The sequence below is a fragment of the Bombus vosnesenskii genome, unplaced genomic scaffold, assembly GCF_011952255.1.
Source record: "Bombus vosnesenskii isolate JDL3184/JDL3185 unplaced genomic scaffold, Bvos_JDL3184-5_v1.1 scf7180000013266, whole genome shotgun sequence".
Classification (NCBI taxonomy): Eukaryota; Metazoa; Arthropoda; class Insecta; order Hymenoptera; family Apidae; genus Bombus; species Bombus vosnesenskii.
The window spans coordinates 1,155,404-1,172,838 of NW_022882926.1; the positions used below are offsets into that span (position 1 = coordinate 1,155,404).

Here is a 17,435-nt window from a genome sequence, read left to right on the forward strand (position 1 = left end):
TAATGTAACAGGATTACCCACGCTTCTTCCTAAAAAAATATCATTATTGTAAATATATCTTTAACTTTTACTCATTTTTGATTAAGTCTTACATTTATCGAAATTCATTTTCGATTCTTTGCCAGGACAATATCATTGCATGATAAAAGCTTACTGTCATCCATCGTGACATTTTTCCCACCACCACCGTAGACAGCACATCAGAGCATTAACAAAATTTGCATGTCGATCGTGTTGAATGCAAAGCCAGCATAAGCATGCAATGTTGCATTTCCACTTTTTACCATGTCTGTTATACCAACAGCAGAACATTCCAGCGCAAATTAAAGAAACCTCTGTACAAGCACTTTTTGTGTGATCATATTTCTGAGAACGTACGAATAACATAAAAGTAATAACAAATAATCTTGAAAGTAATAAAATGATCATTTAGCACATATTTCGGAAAACAGACTGTAGAAAGTTCTCCTGGTAAATGCAAACTGCATTGCTTTAATTTTGAGAAAGCTTTCCAATAACTGATGTAAATCGAAAGAGCTACAAAACATACAAATGTGAAGAAGCGATAAGTGAAACGAATAAAAAATATTCTCAGCAAGATTCCCACTAAAGATATCAAAGATATCATTCCCTAATTCTAAAAACGTACGAGATCAATTTTTTATCTCACTGTGTCAATTTCTTTTAAGAATCATGTTAAGGTTCGTTCTCAGTAAGAAAGACGCAATAAACGAGATATTTGAGAAGCCTTAAAACACGAATTTCATCATAGTCAAAAAAATCTGCCAAAAATGTCGACACGTGCAGCTTTTTAAGTATTGTTAATCTTTACTAAAACTACCTTGTTACGCAAACTTTATCAAGTGTAATCTAGCTTCCACATGCAATCTTCTATGAACAACATAAAAGATATTAAGATACATTATACGCACATGCGTTCAAAATTTATAGAGAAATATTTTATCCTTAAACACTACGACTTTATGAATTTGCAAAACTTTTAGATATACAGTAGAAAGAAACAAATTTTAAACATTAACAAATTCGAACTATTTTTTTTAACTTTTCGAGAATAAATGTGAGATTAACTTTGTAAAAAGAGAAAAAAACTAATTGAAACCCGGTAAAAACTTGTGCACATTTGAAGAATAAGTTTGATAGTTAATTTGGAAAATTTGTGGGAATCTTGCAGAGATTCCTCATGGAAGTAGAGCTACTTCACTACGACAAAAACAGAAGAACGATATGATCCAATTCCTCTTTTATTCTCTCTCACTCTCGCATACATTTCCGTTCGCTCTATCGCTTGCGTTTCTTCTCTTTCGGTGCGCTTGGTTTTCTAATAATTTTCTACCGTTGCTACGTAGCACGGACGGCAGAAAGGGCGGCAGGAGAGCTTTCTCCAATCGTTGGCGTGCCAGCACCGCAGGGCTGCTACCGTTGTGCTGCTGGTGGTGGTGTATCAGCCCGTTGCTGTCCTTGCTCTGGACACTTTTCAAACACATACCAGCCGCGGCGGCGCTGGTATAAGGATACGCCTCGGCGAAATTGTACGATGTTCCCGGATACGTGGCGGCCGCTGCCGCGACGTTTTGGTACTCGTAAAATTGTGACGCTGCTGCCATCGCTGCTGCATGGGTCAACTGTGTCGCCGGAAGCGGTACCAAACCACCTGGCGCCGCAGCCGCCAGGTAAGGCGACTGGTACACGTAACCTGGTGGCACCCTGAAACCAAAATCATCCAACGGTTAGACAGTTCTACGGTCAACGATCACGCAACGGCACTCATACATCTAATACGAAGAATACTCGCTGGTTAATCATGGTGGACTAGGAAATTAACACTATAACACTGGCAACGAGCCGTTTAAAACGTTATACGGTTGTATACTGGATAGTTATAATAAAACGATTATAAGGTAGTCAGTTGATATTATTGGCGACTAAAATCATTTCACTTTTAGTACGATAGTAAATCCTATTTACGCAACGTTTCATTTGCAATTCTTGTTCTGTTTTTTAATATTTAAAAGATTCAAGGATTTGCTGAATACTTTTTTATCGCTGTTTCCTCTTCTATATAGATTTTGTACGAAGTTCAAAGAAATTAATGTATTCATGACACTTAAGTGAAAATTATTCTTTTTATGTTGTGGAGATCTGTTTTGTGTCTTTGATTTGTGTAATGGACTTTCGTGAAATACCTTGTATTATTCTCATTATTTTTTATATCGTAACAAAACTATATGCGGTCAGAGTATCGCGTTTCTTAACTTCTCTACTAGTCTTCCGTTTACTTAATTTGTACGAATTACTCCATCTGTTTGGTCCTTATACATGTTTTTCATAGATTTGAAGAAAAAGACTTCGTACTAGTATGGCATAATAATACTCATAAATATTTATGTGTATTAAATCAAAAAACGCAATCATCTTCTAGATGCAGAAGCCAATAATATCAACCCTTGGTACTGTGTGTTTGAACTTACATTGGAAAATAGTAAAGCAATTGCAATATGTTGGGTACATAGTAGCTAACGCTATAGCAATTGCTATAATTAACAAGCTGCAAGGTATTCCAAATATTTCTCATTTTAGTTTCAAACAATCATTTTTTCCTTGTGTTTAGTCCACCAGGATCATTTAGTCCTACGTAATCACACTTGCTGTTCGTAACAATCTGTGGTCCATCGAGTTTCTTGATTCTATTATCATCTCTCTTACCTTTTCTAAGGTAATCAACCGAACTTGATGGACACCGGAAGCTTTAACAGTACATTTCTCCCTGTGCAGTTAAGAACTGGAGGAAAAGAGTGAAAGGAAGACGGTTGGAAACTTGCGCGTGTAGAACTATGTGTATAGTGAATGTTCCACGCAAGCGATGTTCTGCGTGCAGCTAAGTAAAGCGCGAATACAATCTCGTACTTTACCCCTCCCTCAATTAAGATAAACGGTTTATTGGAAAAGCGTTTGGTAATAGCTAACTTTCTCCAACAGATAACACGACGATCGCTAATGGACTCGGACTTGACATTATGTGACTACGCGTTCGTATTTGTATTTCATGGCTCCCGACGCCATAGCTGTGCCAGGAAATAGTCGAAAATACGATCAAGAAAGAAACGAACTTTTACGTGAATTCCACTTTGAGAGGATTAATGGTCGTAAAGTTTTTCCTGTAAAAACATGTGTCACTGTATTAATAATCAATTCTGTGTTATCTGAAACCGTACTTTGATATAACATTTGATAATCGAATCTGAGTATTATCCGCGTTTTATGCCATCATTTCAATGTTACTTTCACGTGTATACCACTGCAAACGATATATTACTCGATAAAAACGCGAATGTAAATGTGTAGTGTTCGTGTAGGAATTATTCGATGCGTGAGTAAAGGACAAGGGAGGGCAGGTGGACGGAAAGCGGCGCGTTATGAGAATGGTAACAGTGTGGTATCACTAAGGCGTGACAAAAAAAATGCGCAACAAATCCAATAAAATAAAAAAAAAATCCTCAATGTGTCGGCAAAACAACAACAAACCAACGACAAACGTGTGTGTAGGTCATTTCACGAATATAAAGATACTTCTCGATACACGGCACACGATTACCTAACACCAACGTTAGTATACCTAAAATTCACAGGCGTAAGAAAGAAACAGAAAAGTGATACGTTCCACGGCAGTGCCTCTGTCTCTATCTCTTTTCCCTCTTTTTCTTTTTCAACGCGAAACGATCGCGTGTAAAAACTTGCCGCCCCGTCACGATTCTCCTTAGCGCGTTCTTCAATTTATCGTGACACGATCATTTTCTTTTAACCAACGACCCTTCAAACTCAATTATCTTTCTGCAAATTCTTACCGATAATTGATCGTTTAGCTGTATGAAACTAAAAACCGGTATCGAAATTAATTCGTTGCCTTCAGCTGTAATTAATAATTATATAAATATTAAAATATGAAAGATGCGAAACTTACGTTTCAAGTGAAAGTTTTTTTGCTACATCTGTAGAATATTTTTTTTTTTTCATTTGTACCTATATTATAGTATTGTTAAACACGATATTTCACGTAATTATTAATACGTTGTTTGGTAACTGTTTCATACTTTTGCGTGTAATTTTTATAACAGACATGTAACCAGCAAATCGCGTTTTGAAAGGACATACATACAAACACAGGAGACAGCCCTGAACTTTTTCGCGGATCGATAATAGCTAGTGTCCAGTCCACGAAGGAAATCAATATGTTGTCCTGTGGCTTCGAACGATAGTTTGCTTCGTCGAATTAGTGCACATCAACATAGATTAATGAACGTCGAAAACGTTCTCAGTAGCGCGTATTTCTTACCCGTCGTCTCAAAATTGAGTTACTATTCTGATTCGCTACGAAATTCTGTATTTTTAATGAAAATAAAAGAATTAAAGAAACAAAATGAAACGATAAAACAATTATCTGACATCATTAATAAATCAATAAATCATGAACAAATTGATATTGATAAGTAAAACGATATTAATATAACTCGGTTAAAACGAACATTTTGTTAACCAGTGACTTGAGTTGAAACGATACGTTACAAGATCGAATAACAAAAAATTAATTGTAATTTCAGTTATTGTCTGTTTCGATTAATTGCACGTTTTAAAAGATTACTTACGTGGGATATTAATAACATTATAGCAACGTTCGTATGAAAGAAAGAATGAAATATAGCAAAGAAATGACAAAAATAAGGCAAGTAGTATGGAATTACAAAAGTATCTCTGCATACCTATAATCTTTAATCAATTTATATGAAGAAATTTTCGTAATAACGTAAAAATATTCATCCTTATATATCACGTTCGTAAATACTGGATAAACTGTAATATACATTTATAACTGGTAAAATCCTTAAGTAATAGTTATCATAAATTAGAAACATTTATAAAACGAGTCTACATAGTGTTGGCAAAACGAAGATGAAATCAGGAAAATATCATAAAACATAACTTACAGAATAAATGAAGATGATAGAGGTAAGATTGAAACAAACGTTTTAACATTTTAATTTACGCAAATAATCGTCGATCTATTAAACGCGATGTTGGTGTAAATGCCACGCGATCGAGCTTAGGTTTACAATGCTTTATTATTGTCACACTGAATGCATAAAAAGACATCACCTGCTATATTTTTTTGCCGAACTGATCGTCTAAGAGATTGGTATATCGGCGATCGTCGTAAAAATATTACACTTGGCTTGTTACCAGATGGCCACCAGATGCTTTCTCGAGGTACTTGCAGCCAATTTCTCGATTCTGACAATTTCCCCCGGCGAGAACTCCACGCCAAGTTTACGGAAATTAATAGGTTATTTCGAATCAAGTTTATTTCCATGCTTGAATATTTCTGTTTAACTGCGAATGACGACAAAGTAATCTGATTTACAAACAAGAATTTTGCAAATAAGAATTTTTGCTTCAATGAATATTTGTTACCGAAGTCTATTCCTGATGACATTATATATGTACATACACAAACATAGAAACTCCGAGAAAGTACATACTTATTATCGTCTTAACCTCTTAAGCCCCACTTTCGTAATATTACGTTTGTTGCGTACAATCTTAAAATTCTACTTCCGTAATATCGCATTCGATAAAAATCGTAATATTACGTAAAGCGTTTCTTTTCCACACATTTTTCTAAAACTCAGTGAGCCCTTAAGAGGATAAATTATTTAAAATTCCGTTACATCATGTAAAATAACAAGGCGAATCTATTTGTTAATATGTAATGCGATTAAAAATTGATATTACAGTAAGTAATATTATATACTAATATTTTTAAATATATTAAAGAATTTTCTCATTTCCCTATTTATTTATTCATTCTATTTTAGACTTGATCCCTGTGCTTTACTACTTCAACAAACTTAAAAATTACTTAAAATAGTACATTCAGTCATTTCTTACACGAATTTTTTATACTACATCGTTGTTAAATTTTTCATTTTTACGTCAATCTCAACCATATTTATTAAAAACTTACGTAACTGAAATGCAATATTGAATATCTGCATTGCACGATTTTCAGTCCAGACCTTGGACAACTTAATAAATTCACGAAATCGCCTCATCAACTTTTGTATGATCTTTTTTTTTCCTCCATTTTCTATTGGATTTATCTTGCTGACGCATCTTCACCGCGGTCTGTGCATTATGGATGGCTCGCGTGTCCTCAACCCCGCATTTTCTACTCTGCGTGTTTTTATTTTACCCCCTCTATCTTCATTTCTCTATATATTGTTCTACCCAACGTGTACATATATCTTCCTAGTTGTCAATACCTTCTAATTCTAATATCACTTTAGACAACTGACAGTCGCGCACAACACATTCTAGTTAACCGAGTTGGCATTGGAAACCAGTGAACCTTTTTCGATCATTCTAACGTAAATTTTAATTACGAAAGATCGAAAGATTCAAGATCGTACTCAGATTTTGCATCACAATTCACATATCTAAATCGAATCGATTTATCTATGCTTGTTGTTAATTATCGTCTACATGGGAAAAAGTGTACACAAATTAAACAAAGTTTTTTGTTGCAAATTTTCGAAATTTTCTTTATGAATATTCTTTATTAATTCAATTATCCATGTAATGAAAATTATTCTTCAGAAAGTCATTTGCTATTAATGATCAACGATATCGAAAGGACTTAAAGGACTTAAAGTGAAATCTGATTCAATTTTTGGAAACTAAAAGAAGTGTATAAAACCGTTTTTAGAAGGATTAAATATTCATGTGTATCGTATATAACAATATCAATATGAGATACAATTAGATATATGATCAATTACCGATGAAAAAAAATTATTACAAATTTGAACGATATACGGTGGCTGGTAACTGGTGGTACAAGCGGAAAGGGGATGATTCTACGCGAAAAAGGAAGTCGAAAATATAGAATAAAATTTTTTTTTTAACTTTTTTTGTTTAATTTTTCCATCGAGGCAACGATCTACAGTGAGATCCATTATAACGAGACGTGACAAAGTGCACGCGTACCGAGCGAAAATTCAAAGTCGATTTACTCGAAAACAAAGCCTCGAACGAAAAATTTTCGCTCTATATTTGCGACTTCTTTTTTCGCGTAGAATCACCCCCTTTCCGCTTGTACCACCAGTTACCAACCACCCTGTATATCGCATTTTCATCTAATTAAAAGGTAATCGTAGATTTTAAACATTCAGACGATGTAATAGCACGGTACTCAATGAATAGTGTGACTAATTGTCAACAATGAGTTCGACCTAACTATAACAGAATAATTTCCGAGCAATAACATTGATCGCCCGGCGCATTCGTCCTTGGGATCTTCGTGCAAAAACGAGGCGGTTGTTTTAATGGTCAGCATAATTTTCGCGATGAGAAATTGTCGGCGACACATCACGAGGAGACTCGCATAGAAGTTTTCATACGATCGATGTAACCCGTGGATATGCTTGTGAACGAAAAAAACATGCCATATACCACACAATTTCTCCTGGGATTAAGTGTGACCATCACGTACTGACAATTACAAAAAGAGAATGTCATTTTCGTTCCACTTCGAACTGATAAAAATAGATACCAATACCGATAAACTTATGAGATATTAAGGTATTATTAATTCAGTTGTCAATGGATCTAAACGTAGCACGTACTTTAAATTGTTTGTTAAATTGTTCAATATTTCATATTCGCTCTCGAAATCGATTCCAACGAATCGTATCTGATGTTAAAGGATACAATTTCGTAATACATGTGCCAAGATTGGGTGATTTAAGATAGGTATCTGCTGGACAAGTAATTCATAATTAATAAAATTATGCAATGAAATCATACGGAACTATTTGAGGAAGCGATCTTAACGATTGGAATAACGTTACGCAGAACACTCATGGATACAGAGGAACAATATTATTGGAGAATACACATTTTCCTAAATTCAATTTAATTTTGTATCTCATATTCTTGTACCATCTTTCCCTTAATTACTCCGTGTATGAAGATTATCAGTCGCAAATAAAGAACAATGAATAGTTGTAAAAACGAGCTAATTTCGAAATAAAAAGTAAAAATTTATCACAATTTAGGAAGAAAATCGAGATCCGTCCTCGCGAAGTTTAAACTAGACTGATCGTATCATCCAGGAATTTCCGTTCATACTGTGCAATTGGTCACAAAAGCACAAGCAGAAATATTAGAAGATAATAAGGGAAGAGAAAGTTAGAAAGAGCAGTTAAGAGTATAAAATATATGAATGGACGGATAGGTAGATAGATAAATAAGAAAAAGAAAGAGAGAGAGAGAGTGAGAGAGAGAGAAAAACAGAGTGAGAGTGAGAGAGAGAAACAAAAAAGGCGTTTCATAGTCACGGAAAGGTTTGCATTGTCCTTTCGTGACATACCTAAGTGACCACCCTCGATTTCCGACGCAAAGTGGTCGTACACCGCGATTAAGATCTCCTGACTACGCGAAGTAACGCGAGGGCGGGCGCGTGGACAAAGATACTTAATAGTCCCTTCTAATTCATGCGCGCACGCTTCCAAGGACTTGTATATTCAAGTACACGAAACGTTCGTTATATGTACGAGGGTTGTAAGAATTCGCTAGAAACTTATGAAACGTCTAATTTAGCCATGCCTAGCCTTAAACGAAATGGGGAATAATCAAAAGTATCGTAATTGCAAATTCCTTTAATTTAAATGTATGACTTGTGAGCGCAAGGATACGGTTTCTAGAACAACTTCAAATGAACGTAGAATACTATTGGACATGATAAAACCGTATCTGTTTTGTGATGAAATTTCAAGTTTTGAAATTGATCTACCTCTGACTCTGAAGTAGTTTCTTACGAAACTTAATTTAAAAGAAGCTACTTTGACATCCGCGAATCTCCATTTAACTGCAGCAAAAATTACTTTATTGAATTGAAGTATAACTTGTCTTCCCATTATATTTCCTCCAGATTTAATTTCCTCGACTTCCTCCACAGGCTCTACCTATGTATTCATGAAACTGAAATAACTCCTTAGTGATTGACGATTGCATGTGGAAAAAATTTCAAGAAATAAATTTCCTTGGTGCAGGACATGAAAACACTGGAGCATCAGTACATAAAGTACATCGAAGTTGAAAAATGTCACATTAGAAAATAAACAATTTGTATGTTTCCATAATTAGATGACAAAATTTTCAAATTGGCTTTATCTTACATTGTCTTTTTAAATGAAACCCTTGAAGAGTTGGAAAAGCTATATTTGTATACATAATATATCGTAAAACAATGGTTCATAATTTCAATGTTATATCCAAATACTGAAAATCTAATACTATCTATGTATACCATGCAATCGATGACATTGAAATTACGCTATTTACATACGAATAAGCCTCTCTAATTTCAATGAAACATCCTCAATGAAATAACAATACTATAAGCAACAAAATTATTAAGTCTCTAATTTAGATAATCTGGCTAATTATATCATTGAATACATTAATTACATTTCACTCCTATATATTTACCTATTTATTTGATACAGTTAATAATAGACGATGCGCGAAATTTTGATAAAACTATGTATTCCTTGTCTCAAGTTAATTTTTGTTAATTCGCAATACAATTAGTGAAAGAATATTTGACACGATTTCTATATGATCTTATGATTTCAGGTACATTTTTAGGGAGTTCGAAAATTGTCCCATATAACATCATCAAGTTCACACATACACGTGAAACTGTGACGGCACGTGTGCCAGGTGGTCGCACCGTAATTTTCCCTTTAGTTTGTTTCCGGATTGCGTGTTGATGAGTACCGTACTTTCCAGAGTGTATAGGTATATCCGAACACCTGTGCGTTACAGAATACCTGTTTAATCGTCAGCTCTGCGATGTATGCGTATCAATTTGTATGTGTACGCGTGTGTATACTTGTAGAGTCAATGCGCAGTGTACAAATTGTATGAGCGCCGGCGCCGTGGATAATCCAATAGGATGATCTGCCAATCCTTGGGAAGCAGAACAGACCAATGGTGAGTTCGAGGGTGGTTCTTCCACAACTTAATTGTTTTTTTGATAGCACGTTCTTCTACTACTATTCAAACTACCAGTCCGATTAGAATAACTTGGACGTGGAAATGTGGCAACCCAAGGTCGAAGAAAGTAGAGCATCGACGAAAAGTAAATAAATGAAGGTGAACGCGAACTTCGAAAAATGTTATTAAAGTAGATTTGTACGAAGATTTCTGGAACACAGCTCACGGAAATAGAGATCTGAGAATTAACCAAGATATATAAACATTTCGATGCAAAGTACAGTAATTTATTGGAATAGCTTTTTTCCAGTACCTACACGTTAAATGACTAACTGTTAAAGGAATTACGTAAAAGAAAAGGCAGCAACCTAGCAGCGAAAATATAAATTTATCTTTCAGTACATGTATCATTATGTGTTGAAAAACTGATTATTCATGGTCGTCCTTGAGATATTAAGGTAATAAACTGCGCTTCGAACGTGCAAAAAATTATGATCTCGTAAAACGTAACTTGAAACACGACATTCAGGAGGACTTATTTTACGGTTATTTGGAATACTTGATTTTACCACTGCAAAATTAAGCGCCAGAAACTAGAATGTTTATCTGCAGTAGGAGTGTATAAGACTCGCCGAATGAGTGACAACGACAGGTGGATAGAAGCATCGACAATGAAAATAGAAACAGACATTCCATACGGAGCGCCGACTATGAACCTCTTTTCTAAAAGCAATACTTCAACTACGACAAATTCATGGCTAACTCTGATGAATATATTAACATCACTCATCTAGCTTTGCAATGGATGGATTCCAACAAAATATGATTATTGCGTACGTTTCAGTTTCGTATTCGGTACTAATTTTTGTCGAAATGTCTAACAGATAAAAGCACTTTATATGAAGAATTTAATTAATTCGAAGCAAAAGCTCTATATTTATCATTAACAATTATACTTATGTATATGAAGTAGTTCATCTTAAATTAGTTTTGCAATTGCGACCTACAGTATATTTTATATCAATAATATAACGTGTATTATACTAGAATACACGTAATATTAGCAGTACTACCTCAATTATTTACAAATTAGTATCAGATAGAATAAGATATAAAATATTAAAATCGAGGAAATAATCCTCACGTATCCGATGTAAATTAAAGAATAATTTATGAGTCTATTTTATTGAAACGCTTCTAATCAATCAAAAATTAAAAAGTCATAAAGACTCGCGATTATAACAATTGTCTCATCTAATAATACGAACACTAAAACGGATCGTGAAAGAGGAATTTACTGATATAAAGGAGAACGACCAACCCCAATAGAAATAGAAATTTTCATTATGGCACGGCTCTTTGTAATTCCGTTCACAGAGAAAGAACAGTTTTAATTCGTGTTAAAAATTCTCCCGTAGAAACCCTCGACGGAATGGCTCAAACATAGAAGCTGACACGGGGGACAGGTGGATCTAAATAAAGATTGGACCAACGCCAGAATCTCCAAGATGGCTGAAGCGAGATGCGAGGCGTGTCATCGTCGTGGTCGTAGTCGTCGACGGCGCGACGGACCGTTGTGAAAGCTTACGACACTACGAATTTACTAGCACCGAGAAAATCCTCTCTGACGTACAACACATCTTCTGGTCGGTGTTGGATTTCACTTTTCCACCTACGTTCCGCTAATTTGAGGACATGTGCTTCGCAACACGGATCTACGATTATGCGTTCGATGTAAATGATATTCTTGCCAATCTTCTTTCATATTAATAATCGAGATATATATTGAATTTGCGTATTTAATATTTGATGATATTTTATATTGGCAAAATTCTCTCATTCTAATTCTTTTACTATAAATAGAAAGATATTTTTGTTTTGCAGTTTTGGAGTAAATGACGACGGGCAATAATTTTAATATTATTCAGAAATTATAAAATAAAAACATGAAAGTTATTTTTACTAAGCCACTACGACTTTATCTACGACGTTTTAACAAATTATCATATATGTATAAGTTAGTTACGTGATTTAAAGTACCAATTTCTCCCCAATCAGTTTAAAAAAAGATAGTTTGCATCGTTGTCCTATCATAAATAAAAATTGAATGTAAAATTATCGTAATTTTTGTACCTATTATCTACCGAACATTTTACACGTAAATTTCTTTTGGACTTACTAGATCACATAAAATGTAATTATTTTCACGTTCAATTTCACTGTGAAACGTAATGTAACACAAGTCAGGGCGCCTCCCGTTGTCTTTCGATTCAAATAAGAACATTCGTTTGATAGCTCGTTTCAAAGAAAGAAATATTTACTGGCATTTTGCATTGCAGCTTTGCTAATTACCAGTACATAATTTTGATATTGCATTGTCATGGCATAAAATATTTATGTCCCTGTAAAAACAAGTTACAAGGAATACTTCGATTTCCAGGCTTGTTTTCTTCAATTTCCTAATGACAGACGGTACACCGTGTTATATTAAAGTCCAAAAACCACCACGTACAACACCAAAAAATACAACACCAATAGCGACACCAAGTGTAGTGTAAGCCTTAACCACACACACAAGGTTATTAATATTATAATGGTTAGCGGAGCCTGTACACTTGACGAATCTCCGTTTCATTTGAACAAAATTCGTTCATACATCAAATGGTAATGCGTTAGTAAATATTTTCTTTTTTCCCTTAGAATTAAGATATTTAAAAACGCCGGTATTTACTCGAAATTTATAATACGGGAGATAACGATATTGAGAAACGTTACGACAATTTTTGTTAGTAAAACAGGAACGAATGTATTTCTGGTTCTTTTTTCTCTTCGTAGCGATTCTACCTTTCGATACCGTTCGATATCTCCACGAATTTCTATGCTGCGCCCAAGAATCTGACTGGGCCAAACGGGGTAAACCGCGATAAAATCGATTGCCACGATGAAAAATTAATGAACGTTGTCGTGTTTCGCGGCGGTGCGGGTCGATTTCCGGTGAAAAATACGGGAGATCCACCGCTTCGAAGAATCGACCGTATCGTTCATAATTCAACGAAATTCTGCTGCACACGGTTAATCTCCTCCTGCTATTTTCTTCTCCTTTTTTCAATAATCAAATAAATAATTCACAAAGCAAGCGTTTTACGTGACGGTTTTCCGCAAAAGATCATTCAACAAATTGAAATTCATAAAAATAGTCGAAACTTCGCGAATGTTATTCTATACTAGTTTCAATCCGAAAAGATAAATACTTACAATCGTAAACGATATTATACTATATTCAGAAAAACGAGTTATCACGATTATAGTAAAGTTCCAATCTTTTAAAATTGAAGAAGACCCGACACCAAAAACAGACCAAAATGATATAAAAAAAAAAAAAATGAACAAATACGTGAAAACAATGCACGCGACAAAAAATTTGAAATTTAGGAAAAAAGAACAAGATACTCCATATGAAACACACTTAATATAAAAAAAAGCCGAAGTGGTAAAAAACCTATACGAAACATAACAAAACTTTAAGTAAACTAATTAAGTGAAATAAAATGTTTTGATATTTGATAATAAATGTCGCCATCGGTGTTCGACTTTGCAACATTTAATAGCAAATTATACGTCTGTTTGTGTTACAGAATTTGGATTTTAATGGAAAACATACTACGTTGCCTCACTGTTATCTTGTTCACTAAATTAACATATATTATTGCGAATTAATTAGACAAATTCCTATTAAGATCATAATTATACATAACATTATAATTATTGTAATTAATATTAATATTAATATTATTACGATTATTATGATTATGTTGATTAAGAAAAAGAGTGTAAAAGAGTAAAGACCAAAAAAGTCAAAACCAATAAACAAACAAATCTCTCAGCAACCGCAATCATTATCATATCACTTCACGTCAACCTCATCAAGAAAGAAGAAACAAAAAACACAACCAAAAAAATACAGTAGTAGAAGAAGAAGAGGCCGATCCTCGGAAGTCTTTGATTTTGTAGAAATAAATTCGTGGGTACTCATGGCTTCTGATACGTGTGCGTGTGCCGCGTTCTTTCTCTCTCCCTCCCTTTCTTTTTCATCGATTGCAAATATCTCTGCCCCTTCTTTCTGTTTCTCTTTTCATATATTTTTCGTTTCATGTCTCTCTGACTCTTTCCATTCATCTCTCTTTACATTTTTTTATATTTGCGCTCCTTAGAACGGCCATGGCGCTCTCAAGGATCTCGAAAAGGGAATTCTCGTCTTGCTCCCTTACGCGCAAGCGTCAGGATGCTGAAACGTTATATATAGTCTATCTTTAACAAAATATTCATAACATTATCAAACTGAAACCGTCAAGCGAGTACCTTCGTTCTCGATTTTCGAGTATTTTCTTTTTTTTTTTCTTTTTCTACCGACCTTGTACGATTTCTCAGTTCCCTAAAATTGTTCCCTTCTTTCGTTGTATGTAGTAAATAAAATTAGTACCAAAAAATCAGAGAAAAATTATTCTAATGTGTCTTTTCCTTAATTTTGTAGCAAAATACGTCAATTATTGCACATTGTTAAAAAAGCCATTTGAAAAGTATAATCGGTATGTCGTAAAAAAAAATACTACCTTAACTACTCAAAACCGAAAGATCGTTGGTGCATCGTTTTTGTCTCGATACGTTCATGTTAGATTATGTATAAACGATGCAACTTTACAATTCAATTTCAATAATGAGAATGCTAGCGAGGACTCCTCTTGACTTATGCTATTTTTCAATGACTACAGTTACAACATGTATATTCTTAATATTTTTCGACAAATCACATCAACATAGACTCACCCATATTGGCCAGGAAGAACTGCGGGGTATCCAGCTCGAATGCCAGCAGCGAACGGGAATGCTGAAATCATAAACAGTTCGGAGTTAATCCTATTTACGTTTCTAATGGCCAGCCCTGAACTCGAGCACCCGTCTTCGTGTAAATCGAACATCCTGTTCTTTGCAAATATCTCTACATATTTCTTTCCACCTAGTCTAAACGAGAATATTATTTACCGGTGTCCGTAAAACAGTATATGCGACAACAGATATATTAAGATACGTGTATATTCTTTTTTCAAGAATAGATTTCCGATTTCAGAGAGGATAAAGAGATAAAGAATAAAAAATTTATTAACATTTTTCTCATTTTTGCTATAATATTTGTGATATGTAGAAATAATTATCGTGAAACATTTTTCTTACCGCTTTTATGAGTTAAACTTAATAATACTTTGTTTAATAATACTTTAGTAAACTTTAATAATAGGTATAGTTAGTATAAAGTATAAAAATACACATTGTACTTCGTATATATGGGCATAATATGAAAAATTACAAAATGTGTACTATATAGAATAAAACTTCAGGCTTAATTTTTTAAATTTAAATTAAATTAAACTGCGGTATATTAAAAATCTTAATGAAAACATTAAAATTTTTCATTTATTTTAGATAAAATGAACTTGTAAGATATAATACGTTTCAACTCCACTATTTTCTTTTTATTGAATAAATATTGTAAATATAAGGTTACAGATAATAAACAAGTTGATTTTAAATATCAACTTGTTCGTTTCCGATACAAAGCTTTGTGACTTCTTTTGTGATGAAATAGTATGAAGTATGTAGCTGCATTGAAAGTTTACGCGTATGAGTAATATGCATAACATAGCATTCATTTTGGATACATTTATATTCTGATTATGGTAATGACATGCTTTCTGTCGAAGAATAGATTATCATACATAATACGATTCAAAATCATTATTGATACACTCTCGAAAATACGATACAAAAAAAGCAGAGTATCTCAGAAAAAAACATACACTAAAGAAATTGATATCGATAAATCAATGCAACTAAGCAAACTAAAAGAAATGTTTCATATATTGTGATGACATATACTTGTCATGCTTCAATGTTGCTTACAAATACTCAGACTTATATTTTTTTAATATACGAGGCATCTTATAAAAATGTACTTTAAAAGTCAAACATTATAGCGTAGAATACGATCGGTGATTACTTGAACTTTGAATATAAAATATAAATTTAATTTAAATGATAATATTAATTATATCGAATTTGATACAAAATTGGTAAATTCTTTGGGAAGGCATACTTTAATATTAAAATATTAAAAGCATCACAGACTAGCTTCAAGACAAAAATGATTCTTGTACGTTGAAAGAAACAAGAAACAAAAGTAGAACCGGCAGTCGGGTTAAAGCAATTTTAGACTTAGGTGCCGAAGCGCCAAGCTATCTTGGCCCGGAGCCACGACTAGAGTTCAAGAAAGTAATTCGAGGGACGCTTTTCGATTTGCACAAATGTCGTTCGTAATGCTGTCTTTTGCCCTTTCGTTGTTGCTTCAACTTCTCAAATTTAAAAGCAGTGAACTTAAATAGTTACAGAAGTGGCAGGGTCGTTATTTTCCAGGAAGTTTAAATTTGAATAAGATTAGAAATTCTAATTATGTATACATCTTTTACTTTTCCCATAAGGTAGAAATTCTAAATTTCCTGATTGGTATCCAAATAAAATATCTCATTAAGAGAACCTTTGTGATGAATTTCCGAGTAACTTGAACACGTGTCCTCGATATATCAAGCAGAAGTGTAACTCTTCGGCCAAGAAGTACGTATATATTATCTGTTGCTCTACCGAATGGGATTTGCCGATTTGGCTATGTTTCAACAACGTAAAACCCGTGACAATGACGCGCAAAAATCATCTGAAAGATTACAAATGATATCTATTCCGGTAAATTTATCAATGTCTCGGGACAAGGTTTTGGAATTGCATTCTCTGTACAATTCTACGAATTATGGATAATTTGCCAAAAATTTGAAATTAGTTCGTTGGTAATACAAACGAACCATATTCCAAAATTTTATCAAATATTAACATTAATGTGAAATGAAGAATATTTGTTAATATATGTATACAGGGTGGTTGGTAACTGGTGGTGCAAGCGGAAAGGGGGTCATTCTACGTGAAAAAAGAAGTCAAAAACATAGAACAACAATTTTTCGTTTGAGGCTTTGCTTTCGAGAAAATCGACTTTGAATTTTCGCTCGGTACGCGTGCGGTACGCTATAACGGATCTCACTGTAGATCGTTGTCTCGATGGAAAAATTAAAAAAAAAAAAATTAAAAAAGAAAATTTCGCGTAGAATCACCCCCTTTCCGCTTGTACCACCAGTTACCAACTACCCTGTATTTTTAAATACAGAATAAGTCAATAAGATCTAACACTTGAAATAACTCGTTATCTATTTATTTAATGCAAAAATGTTTGCAATTTATTGTATTCGAGGCGACTGATCGGATAA

At 33.8% G+C, this 17,435-nt stretch overlaps 1 protein-coding gene across 5 annotated transcripts in view; it reads right to left on the reverse strand.

Moving 5' to 3' along the window:
• Positions 1 to 17,435, reverse strand: part of LOC117243491 (RNA-binding protein 24-like) — a 28,442-nt gene that overhangs the window by 3,244 nt on the left and 7,763 nt on the right. For 3 of the 5 annotated variants that reach the window (XM_033511021.1, XM_033511020.1, XM_033511022.1), the window contains 2 exons: positions 14,899 to 14,959; positions 1,355 to 1,725 (listed from right to left, as the gene is read on the reverse strand). In XM_033511021.1, coding sequence (XP_033366912.1) covers positions 1,355 to 1,725; positions 14,899 to 14,959 — 432 coding nt within the window. Of the gene's footprint in view, positions 1 to 1,286; positions 1,726 to 14,898; positions 14,960 to 17,435 lie in introns of all 5 variants that reach the window. The other 2 variants (XM_033511023.1, XM_033511024.1) reach the window with 2 other exon arrangements.